The 21,128-nt window shown below is 35.0% G+C and overlaps 1 protein-coding gene across 2 annotated transcripts in view; it reads left to right on the top strand.

Annotated features, from left to right (window-relative positions):
• The first annotated feature begins 389 nt into the window (after nucleotides 1-389).
• The window catches only part of LOC149910927 (uncharacterized), a 77,561-nt gene continuing 56,822 nt past the window's right edge, over nucleotides 390-21,128 (top strand). For both annotated transcript variants that reach the window (XM_090120556.1, XM_090120548.1), the window contains exon 1: nucleotides 390-670. In XM_090120556.1, the coding sequence (XP_089976682.1) occupies nucleotides 542-670 (129 nt within the window). In that variant the 5' untranslated portion in view covers nucleotides 390-541. The remainder of the gene's footprint in view (nucleotides 671-21,128) is intronic.

The raw sequence follows: 21,128 nt of genomic DNA, 5'->3' as shown, positions 1-21,128 counted from the left end.
AGATTTAAAAATTGCGGGACGTAGCGTTTGCCGCGGTACCGGCCAGCCGCCCGGCTATATATTTTATACCCGTGCGAAGCCGGAGCGGGCCGCTATGTTTTTATATACAACGTTCATAATTTTTCTGTAGTGTATTTAGTATCAGCATTGCACCCGTGCGAAGCCGGGGCGGGTCGCTAGTTAAGTTAATAAATAACAAAATCTTTTCAAATCTGTCTTTTTCTTCATAAACCTATCTTACAAAAAAATACCCAAACATTTATAGATATTTTGCCAGTTTTTCGGATAAAAAGTTTTTGTAATAGTTGGCAACATTGACGTAAGGATTCGCCATCTCGTTCGGGTATACGCCGATGTGATCTCTAGTACATTCTCCCTCTACGCCGTGATCAGTCACCTATAATCATTTTGTTAGACGTTTTATGTTCGATGTTGTAATAGAGACGTTTGTAATTTTTGTTCTTTATATGGAAAACGTAGTATTTTACGCTAAATATATGTATTCGTCGTGGTATTATAGAATATAGCGAACTCTGGGGTGATGGAGTCGCCGCCTTCCTTTTCGACTCACTCCGAAGCGCCTCCGTTGAGTGAAGACAGTGGCTTGCTTATTACTAGTGGCTCATTTTCTAGTGATTCCGCAAGTGGATGGCATCATATCGCATCTGAGGTGAGTTCCCAAACTTATAAAGTCCCTCTAGCGAATGGCTTCATTCATTACAGAAACTTTGGTTATGTGAAACACGACCGTGGAGAACGAAGGTTGTTATTGTGTTTACATTCATACGCTCCACGCTATGTGTACTTATGTATTAGAAATTTGCTCTCGTACTACTCTTCTATACTTAGTATGTCTATACTCTAATTACTGCACTCTTTATAAATGTTTTGTTGGCCGTTTTATACCATTTTGCTTTGAGTTTTGCACAGCGAAGTTTTTTTTAATTGCGTAAAAGATTTTAATTCACCAACGACCCCTATTCATTACACATAGTTTTAATTAATTACTTATGTATGTGTATGTAACTTTTTATAATATTTATACAAAGTTATGACTAAGTCAAGGTTGCTTTAAGATGTTGCATAAGTTTATAAAAGTATACAAGTGACTCATATAATATATGAAAAAACTAAAAACAATCACTGAAAATTCATAAACATTGCATTATACTATCAACAGGATAAATAATTAATATTTAAGCTATGCCTAAACATATTTTTTAGGTGTTAAAAATAAAATTTACTCTGTTTTGTAAATTATTCATGATTTAAGAAGGAACACATTATTTTTACCATAGACACTCAGCAATTATATTAAAATTTTCAATTGAAATGATTTAGTAGTCTTCTAAAAAACTTTTAAGATATAATTTTCTAGTTTGAAAACTTCAAATTGTTAATCATGTTTTAAAACTTAAGCAACTTTTTAATTCACACAAATAATCATATAATTTTGCTATTAGCATTTGATTTCTCTTACCACATTTCTGTTTGAATATTGACATATTCAATCATTCATAAAGTATTTATGTTTACAAAACATTGCATTACATAAATGTTAATATGTAATTATTATGCTTCTGTTTATTTGTATAGTATTTGTATGACTCAATGTGTGCTCTGCTATCCTCAATGTTATTAGATTATTAAATTGTTTCATTTGCTAAATGAATATACCATTTCATTCAATATCATTTGGTATCCATTTCTGCTCATTTCAATGTGTTATGTATACAACTTTTTAAATATTATATTTTAATATTTTAAATATAATTATATTGCAAATAGAGTAAAGCATACTTCATGCAATGCCAATGCAATTTTTATGTATATTTTAGCATACAAGCCGTGATGCTGTCAATCTAAATATGCCCTTTATCAAAGCATGTCAATAGCTATGGGTTATGCTGATGGTCTATTACCATAATAAAAAAGAGCTTATTCTCTAGTATTCCAATGTTGACTTTATTTAAATACATTTTCTATAGATGGACCATGTCCGTAAACCATGCCCCTTGGTCCGTACTAAGTTCAAAATTACCCCATATGCCTTAGTCTTATAGTATAAATTGGTATTAATCCATCATTTATAAAGTTTATTATAAGTCAGTATGCGTAAAGGGTCCAGCAATTTCGGCCCTTTATCATTAATTTGACAAGCTTTCGATTGTAGTAGCAATGTACAAAATTTCTTACTGTACTGTTTTTGTATGGTTACCTTGTCAAATTCATTGAGAAGTTATCTTGTTTAGATCTATTATAGCCCATATTGAAAAAAATACAAAGAGAAAAGGTATATTTGAAGAGGGTGATTAGGCAGATGTAACCTACAGTTGTCAAATCTGAGTCAGAATATGTCCACATCTTTATAGGGGCATAAACAAACAAGTCTTGTACATGAATAAAGAGCATTTACTGAATAGTGGCTGACTGGTTCTGTAGATGGATGTATGGTTATTGTCCCTCACATGACAAAACGTATTAATGCTTAATCTCTCGTCTTTTTCCCATATGTGACGGCGATTCTTTAAGGCGCAACGCTCACGTCGCATTGTATTCAGATTATTATCTATTTTTAGTATAAAACTCGTATGATGCGCTGGTCGTTAATAAAAAAATAAAAAATAAAAATCAACCAAAGTAGCAATGAAATCATTTACGCTAGATTACATTACGTGTGTAAGCTTGCCCAGGCCAAAATAATTATATTGCGGTAAAATCAAATGATCGCATCAACAGTGAAAATTCGAGGCATTTTTCGCACCTACAAAAACGATAGGTATGCGTAAAATAAAACGAGTACATAGTCGAAAATTCTTAGTCGTTATTTTCAATTTATTTCGTAGCGCTTTATCGAAATTTTACATGAAACCAGGTCAAAGAATTTTTTTGCGGAGCCAAGGTCCTTTTCTGATAAAATTTTTAGAATTTTGGCATTTCACGTCTTTCTTTGTTTGATTGTCTTTGTGCGATGCTATTTATGTATTGTATGTGCATTATCCGACATGTCATATGAATTTATATTAAACTCAAACTCAAACATTTATTTATTCAATTAGACTTCTTCTAGAAGCACTTTTGAAACGTCATTAAATATTTTTAACATTTACCACCGATTCGGAAAGCAGTATCTACGGAGAAGAACCGGCAAGAAACTCCATAGTTGCTCTTTTTAATCATGCCAGTTTTACAAAATACATATGCAACATCATATTATATTATCATAATATGCCAAAGAACTGTCCTGTGGTTTTTACGCGACAACCCTCCATGGGTTTTTATCGTCCATATATTCCGGGAGCAGTAAAGAAAAATATTCAATGCATGGCGCATTGAATATTTTTTTCAGATTCTCCTCCTCCTTTCAAGTTCTTTTCAGAACCTATTATGTACAGTTTAATACAAAATGTGCATTTTTCACACGAAGGTTACTGTATTTATCATGAAATTTTCTCTCATTTTATGACCCTGCATGATTTTCAAATGAACGTTCCGTTTCAAACGAACCTTTATACAAAAGTGTTGTAAAATTAAAGAAAAAGACGAATGCAGTCTAAGTGTTTCTCAAATTATAGCGTGATTAAGAAAAAAAGGAATTCACTTTTATACTTTAATTACGTTGCATGTGAGAAATATGTTCATATTAAATCCCTATATAATGCATAATATAATAAATCCAATCTTTTCAGGCTGATTTCTTGTAATAATACATTGTAAATATCGACGCTACGTATTAACCTACCTAGTTGAAATAAAAATTAAATTCACCAACAAGACTTATTAAAATAATTTTAAAATAAATGTGAGTCTACGAATATCAATCTTTATATAATAAAAAATAAAAAGAAGTACAGATGTATATCAGGTTAAATTGATTATTAATAAGCTATAAGTGGCAATATCTTATCGAAGGAAAAAGATAAATACAAGATTTAATCTACTAATAAAACGTAGCTAGGTTATAACGGATATCATAGAATGTACATTTTTATTGTGTTTGTATTTACTATTTTGGAAAAACGCGCCATTAGATCCATAAAAAATAGCTATACATATACTCGTAGTAAACAGTGAAATATATTGTACATTGGTTAACTGATTTTAAAACACAATTTATTCCTAATAAAAATTAAAATTCAATTTAATATATTTTATTTACTCTTTTATTTCTAAATGTATCTGTAGAGTCTAGGTATTCTAACTCTCGATCGTATGCTATAACTGCCTTCTAGAAATAAATATAGCCAATTCCCATCATGTTCTAATAATATGAGGAGGACACTGTAATTATTTAAAACATTTCCCTTTGGGTACATTGCTTAAAACTTAAAGTATATACCACGTTATTTGAGCCAGGTACCTACCCTGTTTATTACATGCATATTAGGTTTAAATACCTGTGTCTTCAGTACCTATTAATCTATATTTAATATTAACGTAAGATATTCCTAGGAGACATTCTGTTTCCAATTAAGTCAATTATATACATTTTAGAACAATATATCTGCTACAGGCACTTATTATTTAGTGTATGTTCCTAACATTAGTTCATATTTGAAACTGTTCATAACTGAAAAATACACTCGGAACGTCAATAATATGAATCAAACTTGTATCTCATATTTCACGAACCATGAATGAAATCTATCTCCTCAAATAAAATGTATATTTTTATGACTTCATGTAACAATAAATAAATAAAAAAATTCACGCTCAGCTGAAAATTGCGGGCGAATCAATACAAATTAAAAACACGTCAAATTGCGAATCTACCGTTAACCTTTTACCGGGAATACGCGGTTTGTACATAGTTTAAGTTGGAAAATCAAAAGCACACAATGCCGTCCCTCCATACAAATAACAAAACTGGTAGACGAGTAAACTAGGTATAACAGGAACCAATCAAAGCCTTTGTTGTAACACGTTTCGATTAGTCCAATCATTTCAATAGAGTTTCGATTCCAATTAACAGGCCCTAAATCAATTAATCTTATAAGCTCCGTGTGTTATGTTTGGTTACAAGTGTCTAATATGTCGAATAAACTTTCGACTTTAATGTTATACAGGTAATTATTCGCGGTACCGTTAAGTATTATGTGAGATAACGGATCAAATTTTATTAACCTAAATAAGTAGGTAGTGTTTTCTAAGTAATAGTTACTTGAACTCGAGTTAAGAAAGCGCATCTAATTGTTGAATTTTCAGAATTGTACATTTGTACCTATATCTTATCTTGTAGACATATAAGGAAGTAAAGGGTTCTATATTTGTGTACTCAATTAATGGAAGCATTCATTAATTTATTGTAAAGTACATCATCTCATATTATTTAGAGTAAAATAAATATAATAAAAAAGACGCTATGGAAAGAAAAGTGTCTAAATAATGGTCAGCAATCCTTGATAAGTATACGAATTAAATCTATCCATTTAATGTGGGTAAAAAAAGAGTATAGAGTCGAGAGTTACCTACATACACAATACTACACAAATATACAGGTGGATCCAATAAGAGCGTGTTAATAAAATTACACATACAGGTTGTGATTAAGTTTACATTATAAAATGATTATTATAACCGCACAGAACACCTCACATTGTACCGGAGTTGACAGCTTCCACGCAAATTATGGTTACAGGGTTTAGCACGAATAGAGAAACAGTCGCAAATGTGAAATGTGCTTTAGTGCTTCCTAATAAATAATAATCACAAGATTATCTACTATATAAAAATAAGTCGGTACTCTATAATGTTATTTAGAGTCTAAAATATAGAGAAACAGTCGTAAGTGTGCAATGTGCTTTAGTTCTTGATAATTACAAGATTATAGAGTCTAAAGTAATATCCACAAGCCGCTTTTGTTTTTATAACCTACTAGCAAACCGGGCGAACTCCGTTTCGCCACCAGAGGCACGTTTTCTTTGCTATAAACCTCACGGAGCCCGAGACCTTTCCAACGAATGCAAAACCGTAGAAATCGGTTCGTGAGTTATAGCGTCAGGAAGGAAAACCCGAATTATTTTTATATAGTAGATAACTTTTTTAATGTGATGAACTGAAAACTATTGAATAAATTCTATACGCTTTTCACTGTTATGTAGATTGTACAGCATTGAAAATGCTTAGTGTAAAGCTTTCAAATATCAATTGAAAAAAATCGCCACCAACGCGCATTTATTTACTGTATGTATAAGCTCTTTGACGGAAAATTTTCCGAATATAATGAAATAAAAATCTATTTTCGGAATAAATCCTATTCATCATAATTATTTCGTACTTACTGTGTTTTGCGGCTTCACCCGCTTTTTCATTACTGCTACGTGTTCCTATTTGTCGTAGCCTAATGATATTTAGTAGAAGCTTATAACCACAAACCTTCCTAGATAAATTGACTATCCAACACAGACATATTTTTTATCAAACAGCTGCAGTCTTCCTGAGATAAGCACGACCAAACAAATAACCAAACTCTTCAGCTTTATAATAAATAAGTAATAAAAGCATTTTAAAATTAACGATAAATCCAATGCAACGTCTCTATAAATTAATATTTGTATATTGTATAATATTTTTTAATAAAGAGAATGAATACAATTTATTCCATTTGGATAAATAATGAAACTGTGAAAGCATTCAAGCAAGTTGTTAAATAACCGAACATATTATTCCGACATAATGAAATGTATTTTATATTATTATAAAGGTATTTTCTGCTCCATAAAATGAGACGGATTTCTTGTAAATGTGAATGTTAAAATGACGAATACTTTTGCAAATTAACTGTTGGAATTTCAAGTCTCAGTGCTATTGTATGTCAAAGCCTTAGTCAAAGCTAGTTAAGTAGATCACTTTTTCTTCTGTGGAAAAATACAACAAAATATTATTTTTGCATCACAACCATCGTATGTATTAGAATTTTCTTTTTTTTACATCGACCTTTCACTTCATAATGTAGGTATATTATTTTACTCTTTATTTATGTAAAAACTAGGGATGTAACGATACATGATTTTGCCGATACGATACCGATACCGATATTTGTAGTAATGTATCGGCGATACCGATACCGATACCGATATCGATGGCTTGGTAGAAAAATAAATAGTGAATTATGCATAAAAAGTTACCAACATTTAACAGAGACAACTGTTAATCGTATTCTTTTAAATAAAAATGCCAAATCAAAAAACAACAAAACCATTTATTTTAGTATTACTATTTTACGAAGTCAGTTAAACTTTAAGTAATACACATACAATCAGCACCTAATAAAAGTTTACTAAATTGGAAGAGTTTTTTCAGAAAACAAAGTGCGCACGCGCGGGCGGCCTCCCGCATCGTTCATTGGGCGCGGATTTTTGAATTATTTGATATCAAAAAAATTGGTTGTTTGTAAAGAAGGTTTACGATCGAGATGTTTACGTGATAACATAATGCAGTGGCAGCGCTCGAGATGAAACGGGAGATCGGTCCGTCTCTCTCTCGTTATACCTGCGATCGCGCTCGTGAGGTTTTGGTGTGACACAAGTTTATGAACATGTCACCCGACTAAAACGATTTTAAAAACGTTATCACGTTAAAAATTTAAAAAATTCAAAATTATTTATTTCTTTCCTTTACATAAACAAATTTGTGATTGGAACACTCTTAGTAAGCAAATAAAATGCTTGTGTCAGGAGGTTCCGCTCTTCCTTAACACTATTACAGAAACAGAAATAAAACAATATGAATGAATACAATGCAAAAACATAAAAGAAAAGAAAGAATTTAATAAAAAAATATCGGTATCGGTTGATTTATTATCGGCGATACCGATATATCGGCTTGCCGATATATCGGCCGATATATCGGTATCGGTATCGGTATCGTTACATCCCTAGTAAAAACAGTAAATTGTAAATGCTAAACTGGTTGAAAACCAAGGAGATTATTCTATACTACGGTATAAGTAACTTCAGGAATAAATTGATTTAACTCGGTTCGACTCTTTAATTTCCTACACATACCTACTATACACAAAACCTATTCTTCCTTTTTCAATATGTATTATATTTTACGAAAATTGCGCCGACGAAGGAGTAGATAATTTGGCGTTTATATTAACAGAACACAAATAGTTCGGTGATTATAATAAAAGTTTAGTTAGTGTTACTTATTAAAAACGATTTTATTATAAAGAAGATATTCCTATTGCATTATAAAATAGAAAATCAATTACATACATTGTAATGCAAATAAGGTGCAAAATCAATCCATCGATAATTGAACTAAACACCACTTTAATACGTTATAATTAAAGTACCCAATTTCAATGAGATAATTAAAAACTCAATCCAATGTTCATAATAATTTCCCACATTATGCTTTGTATCAATAATTAAATAATATATCATTATTTTATAATCGGATGTGTTGAATTAGCTTTATAATGATAGTGTGTTCGCGATATCCGCTTCGGTTTTAAACCCGGCTTAATAATCCGTTTTGCGGTCACATCCATTTTTCGCTGTTTATGTAGCTTTCCAAAGAACGGTATTCGTAATAACAACAATATGAAAAAACTTATAAACTTTATTAAGTGTTTATTTGCTCTTAATCAGAAATCGTAGTCACGTTTACGCTCATGTTTATCTTATTTGCATCGCTCGAAATTATGAGGAATTAAAGGTGTTACTTACGCGGACTCACAGCGTTTTTTTTTAGTTCCGAGAAAATTTTAATTCGACATATGATGCCAAATTGGATATTTTAACCATCCAACTCTTTTTTACATAAAATAATAAACCAACCCACAAGATTTGTTTTGACAATCGCTCCTTCTAAATTCTAAATGGAGCACGAAAACTAAAACGAATGAAAAGCACACAAAAATATGGAGTAAATTATAGAGAATACGATATATTAGTGCCAATTTGTATGGGGAGTTGCGTCGCTACGTGCGCGCACTTTCATACTAGCCCATGGGTGGGAGAGACAAAATAGTTGCGGAGACAAAAAAGTTGCGGAGACAAAGTTGCTCGTGCGCGCACTGTCTTATAATTGATTTTGTGCTAGAATTATTCAAATATGGTGTTTAATTTTTCTTCATTCCATATTTTAGGTTTTATTGTAGGTATTATTTTTACTCTGCTGTATGTTTAACCTAAGAACATTTTACAATTTAAATCTATATAAGATACAGTAAAATGATATGAAGTACATTTCAGCAAAAACAAATACCCAGAAACTGAAACGTCGCTTTGTCTGAAATGATAAAGCAAATGTGCGTTTTCACTTCATGTCATAATGTAATTATCATTCGGTCGAGAGATAACGGGCCACAGTAACTGATATAACCGAATCCGAAACTCGGTATCTCGTTACATCGCAGTCGAGTCCCAGCTGAGCGACACTCCTGGAATCTATTACTGTTATCCATTGTATAGACTTTAGTGCTAATATTTGCGGAGGACAGTTCCGGCCCGTCCGTCAGGTGAAGCCTCGAAACAAAGGCGTCGCTCTTCCCTTCGCCCAGAAATAAACCAATCTGGCGAGCGTCGCGTCGTCCACACGGTCGCGAACTAACCTGACAGCCTTAGAAAACGTAACTTCCGCTGACCACTTTGTACCTAATTTGCCTAGAAATAGATTGGCAATCTGCTTCACCGACTTAGCGAACTCTCGCTGGTGACAGCACCAATTAATATACTTTTTTCTAGACGATGAAGTTTGAGTCAAAGAACAATTACGCGAAAAGGTTGCCGGGACGGACGGAACTTTGTGATTGTTCAGGGGTGTTTTAATGTTGTTTTATTTCCTCTATCTGTATTACAATAGCTTGTATCTAATTGCTTTTTATTTTAAACTAGCTTCCGCCCGCGACTCCGTCCGCGCGGAAAAATTAAGATTTATTTATTTCTACGTATTTTTCCGGGATAAAAGTATCCTATAATTATATAATTTAAAAATTAAACATAAATCCAAAAACGAATCAATAAAAATAAATATTAGGGACGAAACAGTTTGATCGTACGTATATAACGTTAACATATCGTAATTCCCATACAACCGAGGTACTTAACTGTGACCCAGTAACATACAAGCAATGGACAGATAGAGAGGACGGTCGACTGACGACGTCTCGGCCCATTCATAAAATAAACCCCGCTCCGGGCCGTTCATGTCCAATCATAAACCAATCTAAATCTGCGAGACGTCTTGCATAAAGGGATGGAACCAGGCCCTCTTAAATTCATTACTTAACGAACTGCTACGATGCGCTCTAGTAACTACAGTCTAGTTAGTCCCAAGGCCAGTGTTAAAATTAATCATCGCACTATCGAACGTGTTTTACATCAGAGTTCATCTTTGTAGTACCTACTTTGATTCAAAAGCAATATTTGAGAGCGAACAGTGCGCGATAACGCAGCAGGGCGTCTTGTTTATTTTGTACACGTTGCGCTTGTATAAGTTTATTACAAAACACACACAAATCAATGCTAACGCTATCCAAAAATATGGTGTCTCGGTTTTGCTGATTTTTTGTCTTTATTCGATCATGTGCCACGCGCGGATTCACCCGCAGGGCCTAAAGTCCCATCGGATAACATTTTTCATTTTCTATTGAAATAGGAAATGAAAAATACCCTTTAGGAACTGATTTTTGACAAAAAGGGTGCCTTTATCTGTGAAATCATAACAGAGAAACAAACATACGGTATTTCGCATTTTAATATTAGTATGAATGTATTTATTACCTGAAAAAATGTGGATATTAAATGAGTGCAAATATTTCATTAAGCTGTTAGTATATAAAAATGATAACATTGAAATTTTCTTTGAACCGTCTAAAAGTAAGATTCCTGCATAGCGTGCTTCTCCCGCATTCGAGACTAATGAACTTAAAAATATCTTGAAGCAAGTGTATTCCGCTTTTCTGTTATTTATACCGCAATTTGCTTTTTAGTTGCTTTTATATATTTCCCCTGTGACTCTCGCTACAATTTGATCTTGCCGTCGATTTTTACGTAAGTATTTGCTATTTATTTTTCTAGACTTAGTCTTTTTAAATCGGTACTATACTATACTCAATTATGTATAATAATCAATAAGAAATGATTACGATACGTTACATCGCGTCTAGTCGTATTTCTTGCCATTGTTTCGTAATAAGTTACGTTGTAACTCTATATGGGCTAAGCCCATTGAAACCACGTTGAAGTAATCCATCCTAAAAATCTAATAAATAAGTAAATTAGTTGCTACTGATATTTAATTTTGAGACAGTCATTATATCACATACATTCGAGTCTAATAACAAAAACTAACCTATTCTAGTAAAACTCGTTCAACCAAAGCGTTGTAACTTGTGAAAAATAAATTTTCATTACATCTGTAATAAATCGAACAAACAGTCAGCAGACTCAAATGGCCGCTCTAAAAGAACAATAAATGCCATCTCAGCGGAAACTCTGATTAAACTCATCACGGGCTCAGTTCAAACGACCAATATGTCAAGTGCACGCTCGGCGTAAAATGGATTCAGATGTTAAACCGTTGATTTTGTTCCTCTATTAGCTATTGAGACTTATCGACGTGGCATCGGAATAGAAAAGCTGTCAGATCCGCGCGTACCGTGGCCATCGGCTACCGGCCGAGCGGTTTCCACGCTTCCTGCATGTTACTGTTATCCCGGATTAGAATTTACACGTGTATAACTCGTGTGGGCCTTTGAGCGCACCGGTTGAGAATCCGATCAAAGTGGGATGCACTATATATAGGGGGAATTATTCGATGCAGGATAATTCTGAATAAGAGAAATAACGATAATTCCCACAGGTGTTGGATAGTGGGTTGATGGATGTTTATGGATAGGACATGTTTTTTTTGTAATCAATCTTGAAATTATCTTCAGACAGCAATACAAATTATTAATTCATAATTTAATTCGAATCATCCAAAACTTCATCTTTCCAAAACTTTGGGACACTTTCTTCGAACTCATAAAGAACCTTAAAACAATTGGATTCAGAATTTTACTTGTCAAAATTAATTGATTATATTTCCATAAAAGAGAATACAATTTCTGGAACTGCAAGGTTCCGGAATCTGGTTATAGAATCTGGTTGTGCAGGGTACACGAGCTTTTATTAAACAAAGGGTGGTTTTTCGCGAAACAGAGTCACGTTGTATACGGTATCAATAATAATTGTACTACATGTCCAAATTCCAATACTTCAGCTGCCTTTGATTCGATTCATGCCGTCCAAAGTTTCAGCTTTTCACAAATTCTCGGAGCCGCTTGTTTGCGTAGTTATTGTCTCTTTCTAGCGATCGTAAATCGAATGAATATTTCGTTCATATCATACGTGTCATGGATGTTGTAAAGGGTAAGGGAAACAACGGGATTCCAGAAACATCACAATAATGATTCTGTTTTTTTTCCTATAATTAGCATAGCGATTGGGTTGCGCTAGGAGTGGTGAAAAATTGTCTAATTATGGAGCCTCGAATTATTATTCGATTGTTAGGGCGCTAATTACTGTTGAATTTCAAATTGATACTGATATTATGAGGCCATTGGAATTGCCGTTTAGTGGCCAATGATGCGATAACAAGTGTTCAAGGTTAACATCTTTCTCCAAGATGCAGTTTCACTTGTCTAGATGACTGTCTGCGAATAATCAAATTCCTCGTGTTGAATTTGACCCACTTCCCAGTGTTCAATTAAGCTTAAATTTGCATACATAAGTCGTGTCATAGGTAGGTGTCGAGGAGATAGCGCGAAGTAACCTTCATAGACTACAGGCCCGTGTTGAAAAAATTATGGGTCATTTGACCCACCACCTGACTTATCTAGAATGATATAAGAGCATAAAATAATAAGATTCAGCACTATGACGTCACTCGTAAGCTGTCCACCTGAGTGCCGATGAGAATTCGAAGGTTCAGGTAGAGATTTTTTCCCCTTGTCTCCATGATTTTTGTACGGCGTTGCGGAATAATTGATTAAAAGTAGTATAGAAATAGTATGAAACAGATGCCGTACAAAATCAAATGACCAAATTTACCCCGGCAACTGTCGAAAAATAAAAATAAATTCCGACTTTGTGGACCACCATTTTTGTACGGCATCTGTGTCATACTATTTCTATACTGCTTTTAAGCCATTATTCCGCAACGCCGTACAAAAATCATGGAGACATGGGGAGAAAATCTCTACCTGAACTTTCGAATTCTCATCTGCACTCAGGTGGACAGCTTACGAGTGACGTCATAGTGCTGAATCTTATTATTTTATGCTCTTATATCATTCTAGATAGGTCAGGTGGTGGGTCAAATGACCCATAATTTTTTCAACATGGGCCTGTAGTCTATCAAGCCAACTCCGTGACAGTCGGGAGATGTTGCAGTAACTTCTTAATAAAATGAAACAAGTTAATGTCATTCGATTTGTTACTAGTGGGCTAGCGATATTCAACGCTCGTTTATTAATTCATACTTGCCACAACATACTAACTTAATAATTCAAAGAATCCTGATTGCGAGGAACGTTAAAGGTGACTCAGTTTGCTTGTTATATTTATTATTAAAAGTTAATAACTGAGTACTTAGTCCCTTGTAACGTTCGCAGGTACAGTTGACCTTTGGTATTGTACTGTAAACCTTGCGAATAACAACGTAATGAATCGCTGAAGCGATGCAGTGGTACAGACCGCCCGCTTCCAGGGTTTGCGTCTGATATGTTACACGCAGTAGACACATTATATGATAGCCATTTGCCGGCGTTGCGGTTCGCGGTTTCCGCAATGTCTTAAACTACTAATTGGCGCCGTTACGCTCGGTATCAATGGAGATGTAAGCCAGAGATAGTTGTGCTTTGTTCATATTTAGATGAACACATCCCAGAGTTTGAAGCACTCATTTACGTATACACGTTCGGAAGGAAAATTTGTTTTAATACTATTCGACTCGACAAAAATCGCAAATGCAGAAACGTAGAGGGTCATCTCTTAATTTGAAATGTGCTCGTTAAATTCTCTGTAAAATAAACGTTTGAAAACTTTGATGAGCAAAACTTTGCCCTCTGAACAAATTTCACATGGATTTCTAGCAAAGAGCATAAATTTATTTACCTACTTTCACGGTTAATTCATATTTTAAACAAATTTGTGTTTAGCTGAAACTAAAATAAGCTTTTCGTTGGAATCGCTCGTAAACTATATTTAATATTCATGTAAATAAGACGTTTAGACACTAACATTATAATGGTTGCAGTTTAATTTTTCAGATGTTTTTGTTGTACGCTAGCCGATTAGCATGTTGTGCTTAGCAGAATTGTTGACAAGTAACTGACAGACAATGCGGAGCCCGTGCGGCCGGCTCTGCTAACTTGGCGTTTTGCATAATAAGTTCCTTACGTAACGTAGTGGAGCATTAACATTATTTTGGAGAATTAACACGCTACGGCTTTGATGGAATGTGAAAGCTTGCTTGTTCTATTCTATGCTTTATTAGAGGGAATCAATTTCAAACGTTAGACAATGTTCTTGTGGAATTTAAGGAGATATGTAGTAGACGATGTTATTGCTGATTTCTTTTGTTTCTCTTTGAATTTGAAGACGGCATATTAAGCTTATATTTGTTTGCTTTTCTTTTTCTTCAAAATCGATACGACATTGTTAAAATATAATTCAACATATTTTATGTTCTGTTATTGTATCGCGGGTTCAACAAAAGGGCTAATTGACGTCGTTTGCATCGCTTTGACCCCTGGGCCCAAAGACAAGGCCATTTCTGTTCGGCTTGAAACGATTCCGTGACAAAGGATGCCCTATTTGACTTGCCAATTTGGTGTTTTATCCGAGGGAGTGTCTAAAGTGCCGTTCCAGTCAAAAACATTTAGTTTTAGTTAGTCCGCGTCGATGTTAAGCTATATGCACGTACACAGGCTAAAAAGCGCCTTGTACCGAGGCAAAATGAGTGCATCCGACGCAAATTAGATTCGACAAACTAGACATTAAGCGGTACACTCTAAAGTTGCTTTTTAAATACACGAAGTGGTCGTACGGTGCGGTTGTCATTTTTAAATTGCTAGCTCTCTACAACAACTTTTGTATATCAAAGACTGTTGGGCTAAAAATACTGACAAATTCGACGCGGCACTCTTGTGTGACGTCTAAAATAATCCCTTTAATTTATACGTTCTAACTGCACAGGCTCTTTTGAATTGAATCGCGGTGTGAAAAAAATTGATTGCCTATAGAAACCAGTCCTTTAAAAATCAGAATTTACAGTTAAGTTTATCATTTTGTAGTAACATCTACAATGATCATGAATTAAAACATTTACGACTGTTATTAACCATCCATTAAAGGGGTATACAAAAGGCCTCCCAAACATATAATTTCTAGAAACACTGACCACATAAGCTTGTTGTTTTAGTTGAAATAATTTAAAGAATGTAATGACGATTCAAAAGTGCTTCTGGAAGAAGTCTAATTGAATAAATAAATGTTTGAGTTTGAGTTTGAGTTTGAGTTTGAAATCTATCTATCAAGTATTATCCATACTCCATACTAATATTATAAATGCGAAAGTAACTCTGTCTGTCTGTCTGTCTGTTACTCAATCACGCCTAAACTACAGAACCAATTTGCATGAAAATTGGTATGGAGATATTTTGATACCCGAGAAAGGACATAGGCTACCTTTTATTGCGAAATATGTACCACGGGCGAAGCCGGGGCGGACCACTAGTTTAAAATAAATCATTCCACGTCACGATACGCGGCGCGCGTTTACCGCGCTCTGTGTTTCAGCATTAATTTCCGAAATCAAAGGGTGATTTTAAAGCGTAAATCCCTTTAGCGCTTGACACAGTGTTTACAGCGACACTCATGTAGTTAGTGCATGTTAGTGCGAGCGTGATGTAGAAGCAGTTGCATTATGCTGCAGCGTCCGATGGGTCGAAGCGCCCGTACAATGTTGCGAACACAATTATCGAGACGCCTCGTCTCGTTAGCTAGTTAGACGTTGCAGTTATGAATTTTTGTTTTGTATGCGCAACGTCGTTAGAAATTAGAATAACGCAACGTGTTCATACCTCTGTTTGATAAGTTAGTTTAAATTTCTGTTCGTAGGTATACTCTAAGCGTGTAATAGTTTACTTGGATTTCGGGGATGTTGTTATGTTTACTTCTGTATATCTCCTCCGTTTCTCCTATTTTGGAAGGTCTATATATCTATATCGTAAAATCGCATAATTAACTAAAATATAAGCAGAACGTCATGCAAACGCAAAATAAAAACAGTCATTTTACTAACCGACAATAAATAAAATATTAACCTTTTCAATTACGCTTTTACTAGAGAGTTTATTATGCAAAGTGGACGAATAGATTCAAAGTGAAGTAACTTGCCACAATAAAAATAAACGAAGGCTTAAACGTCGAGTGGAAAAATAAATGAAAACAATGGCTAATTGTTACTAATATTTTAAAAACGTAACTAGAATGATTCCCAGAAGATTAGTTGCTCTGGTGGCTGAGCATTAGTGTCCATTCTGCAAATATTTCTCGATTCCACGCCGAGGGCTTTCAAGGGATTTTTATTTCTCCACACAAAAGATGAGCTCTTTGTGGTTTTGTTTATACAAGGAAATTTTATTTCCGTATCCTTTCGTGGCACCGTCTCGTATGCAGTATAGAGAACACAAACGCGCCACATGTAATAGCGGAGGTGTTTCAAATTCTATCACTTATTTTCCGCTCGCGTATACCGCATTATAACCCAGCGACCAACATTGTCCTAGGGAAGGATATTTTTTAGATTCTTTATCCCTTTTAATAAGCTTCCGCTTTAGTTCCTCAAAAAGTCAGACGAGGCATAGCGATTGCCAAGAAATTTTACTCTTTTATCACGAGCTCGCAACTTAACTTTTACCAGCGTCCTTTGTTCCGCACGGCGCCCATTCACTAGGACTTACAATGACAATAAAAACTATTTTATCCCGCCGTGCTGTTAAATTGTCTCAAACACTCCTAAAAGTGAATCGAAATGGTGGGACCTGACGTCTTTATACTGTTCGCACGTCGCGATTGCCAATTAGAACAAATCTGTATCACCAGCGAAGCAGGGAAATCTTTTTCCAAGCAACATATTATAATATAATATCATTACGTTACATGTCATACTCGTTATCTCGAATAACATCTAGATTTGCAATATTACATAACATTTTCCTCTAGGCTTTATTGTTCGTACAATTCGTTCCCGAAATAAATATACTTTCAATCACCCGAACTGCACGTTATGACGATATGACATTCACGTAATACAGATTAATCCTTTTTCCATTCAGTTAATGGACATGTCGTATTACAATCTAATTGATGTATTTTTTTTCATCCAATCAGAGCGACTTTACTATATCCCCTTATGCAATTACTAAAGATTTGTACTTTTCTAACAAATCCCTTTGCGCATTAGGGTCTGTTACGGATTATACTATAACAACCTTAAATATGCTTCCATATCAATTATGTTTCGTGTCTCAACACAAAATGACATCGGTTAATAAAACACGTAAACCGCTTAAGACGGCACAATGCATTGATGCAATCAGACATGACGATGGTTTAAAATTGAGTTACACCTGAGAATTCGGACGTTCCCATCTGAGCGATCTGTCTGTCAGCGAGCAGCCGATATATCTTGGGTATAGCCACGTATAGCTACGTATAGTCACGTATAGTCACGTATAGCGGTGTAGGGAAATGATGTGAGAAAGGAATTTAACAGGAGATTGTCTCGCTGCGTCATGATTCGGCGTCAAATCGATTGTTGTTGATATTTGAATTGTGTTGTGCGATGTGTTTATTACAAATAGTTATCTTATTTTACTATGTTGCATGCGTACTATTTAGCTCGTTAGAGAAACAACATTTGAGGTGATAATGCTGTTCTTATTATTATTTGATAATTCTACTTAATATTCTAGTTATGATATGGTTAATTAATTACCCTAGTAATCCACAAGCGTATGTGTACATAAGTTTCCAGAACCGGCTCTCTATAAAACTCAATGAAAATACTTTCGGCCACTAATCACTGCAGCACTGGGACGTTACATAAACTATCATTAATAACCAATGTCCCTAAATAAATTAAATTTGTTCCAGTTTGTCCTTAGCAACGATATCAAACTACGTGCAAAAAACTAAGCGATTCCCCAGTCAATAGCAATGCAATAGCTTTTACAATTCGTTCTCGAGTAAACGAAACTTTACACTTGTAAATGCTTACGTCGGAGTTTCAATTAACGGATCAACAGAATAAGTTCTAATTTGCAAGTCGTTATTCATTCTAGACTGCGCAGTCATATACGTGTGTGCATACTGTGTACGTAGGACGTACCGGCCACGGGCTATCTCGGACATTATTTGAATCGCATTACGCTTGTGCATCTAGTTACGCTGTATAAATAAACGCGGACCACATCTGGTTCTTTCTTAGTTGACATAGTGCACTGTGCAGCGACGACACTCGAGATAAACCCGGCGCACGGACGTAAGGGTTCTAACACACGAACGGCAGAGGATACTTCAGCCGTAGCCACATGTCGACGGCAGTCGGCGGCACGTCGGTGGCAGCAGTTAATATGTTGACGGCTGCCGTCGACAGGCAAAAACGGATGCCGTCAAACGTCAAACGCTTGCAGTTTGCCGTCAATACAAAACTGCAACATGCGGCGACGGCTGAAGTAGCCTCAGCCGTTCGTGTGTTAGAACTCTAATTCCAAAATAAGCACGTAAGCTGGAACGATCGCGAAAGCCAACGCCTGTCACCAGCGTGATATTTTTATACGCGACGCGGATATGTCTCAGCTAGTATTAGTACATATACTTGGTGTCGACATTTCGTGTGATGTCCAGTTTCGTTGTCATCTGGAAGGTAAGGCAAAGTTAGCCTCTCAAAAACTTGGTGTGCTCTGTAGAGCGGGACAGTATTTCACACCCGGCCAACGCCTTCAACTCTATAAAGCACAAGTCAGGCCGCACATGGAATACTGTTCCCATCTCTGGGCCGGTGCACCCAAGTATCAGCTCCTTCCTTTTGACCGAATCCAGCGACGTGCAACACGGTTTGTGGACGATCCTTGTATTACTGATCGGCTGGACTCTTTGGCTCTCCGTAGAGATGTCGCATCTCTCTGCGTTTTCTACCGCATTTTCCACGGTGAATGCTCTGAAGAGCTGTTCGGTACAATACCAGCCGCCGAATTTCATCACCGAACCACACGCCACAAGCTCAAATTTCATCCACATCATCTCGATACTTGGGGTTCTTCCACCGTGCGTTTTAGGAGGAACTTCTTACCGCGCACTACTCCTCTGTGGAACGACCTTCCAAATTGGGCTTTTCCCAAGGACTACAATTTGGATTACTTTAAGAAGAGAGCGTACTCCTCCCTCAAAGGCCGGCAACGCAACCACAGTACTCCAGAGTCTGTGGTTGTTCATGGGTGGCGCCAATCATCTCAGCTTTTTGTACGATGACGCGCAAGCTCGTTTGCCGACCTATACATAAAAAAAATGTATTAATAAAATTATGAATATATTCGATACTTTACGACTGTTATAAAGTTGCGATCGTAAATCGTGAACTATGTAGTAAAGGAACGTCTGTGGCGTCTGCTTTAGACGTAATTTTATAAACTGCACACATTGTAAGATATGGACTGTTTTGTCGAAATGAGTAATTAGTGAACGCGATAAGAGTAATAATTACATTTGTTGTACTTTACTTGATTCCTGTTAGCCAACTTGTAGGAAATAGAGGATAATTTGGAGTTATAAAAAAATTTTCAGAACAGCATTTGTAAAACTTTTCAACAGTGAGAACAGAATCGGGATTTACAACAGCAGAGTTACAATTGGTCCTGCCATACAGTTTTGATCACACAATTTGTTTCAAAAAACAAGCGGTGGAAAGTTGCTAATACACAAACGTACAGGACGAAGTGATCTCCACTCGATCGCTGAACTAAATTGAAATAGGTTTAGAAACAAGCCCGCCTGACTGGGGTCACGGGATTTCGTTCATGTTTTCGTTAAAACTTTTGATGTTACATGATAAAGCCGATGCACTAAAGCTAAACAATACCTTAGCTTTTAATGAAACATGTTTCATAAAACCGGATGAAAGTTCGCTAAGTGGGAACTACACTATGCTGAAGTTACATCCAAATATGCACTGTTTATTTCAACGTATTTAATATAGCTCTTTATTAATGATTAACTGCAATATATTAAATTGAAACGCAATCGTTTTGTATTAACGCAACGTGATACTGTTAAATGTAAACATGGATACAAATTCTGTAATTCGAGTGGTATAATTATTTTTGAAGGGTTGTCAAGGTGCTTCATTGCAGCGATTAACAATGGTTATTATTATTAATTTACATTCGATATCTCGGCAAGTGGTTTCGGGATATTGAATTTTATTTAAACTGCCAAAATTGAACTTTCTTGACCACGACAGTATAAAAATAAATGAAAACACAAAGATTTATCCTTTTGCTTCAGAGCTACAGCGCCAGACATATATAGATAATTATTCATTGCAATAAAATAAATAACATTAAACCTAGATAAGAGACAAACAAAGAAAAGTATGTACAATTAGCGGCCTTATAGCTAGGTAACAATCTCTTCCAGACGATCATTTATATAAATGAAGAGATACATTTTAAAAGAGCTGGTTCGTTCGAAGAAATTAACTTATACATATTTATACAACGAGAAGAAAACTTATGAGATAATACATATTATATATATACCTACAATAAATAATTACATATAAATATTTTAGTACCGAGTTAGAAGGGAAAAAACAATAACATCTTGAAATGGACAAAGAATCAATACATACCTACAGTTATGTGGTAAATGTTAAAAATACTTATGTAATGACGATTCGAAAGTGCTACTAAATAGTAGTCTAATTGAATAAATGATTGTTTGAGTTTGAGTTACCTAGTCATGTGCTACATGTTAGATATTTTATTTATATTTCGCATCAGGAATAATAAATATACCATTAAATTGAATCAAATATTCGTTACTAGAATATTTGATTTGCTA

The sequence above is a fragment of the Colias eurytheme genome, chromosome 1, assembly GCF_061535395.1.
Source record: "Colias eurytheme isolate Ceu_HAF_F1 chromosome 1, ilColEury1 Martin Lab GWU primary, whole genome shotgun sequence".
Classification (NCBI taxonomy): Eukaryota; Metazoa; Arthropoda; class Insecta; order Lepidoptera; family Pieridae; genus Colias; species Colias eurytheme.
Note: the sequence above shows the minus strand (reverse complement) of the source record. Positions and strands in the feature narration are given on the sequence as shown.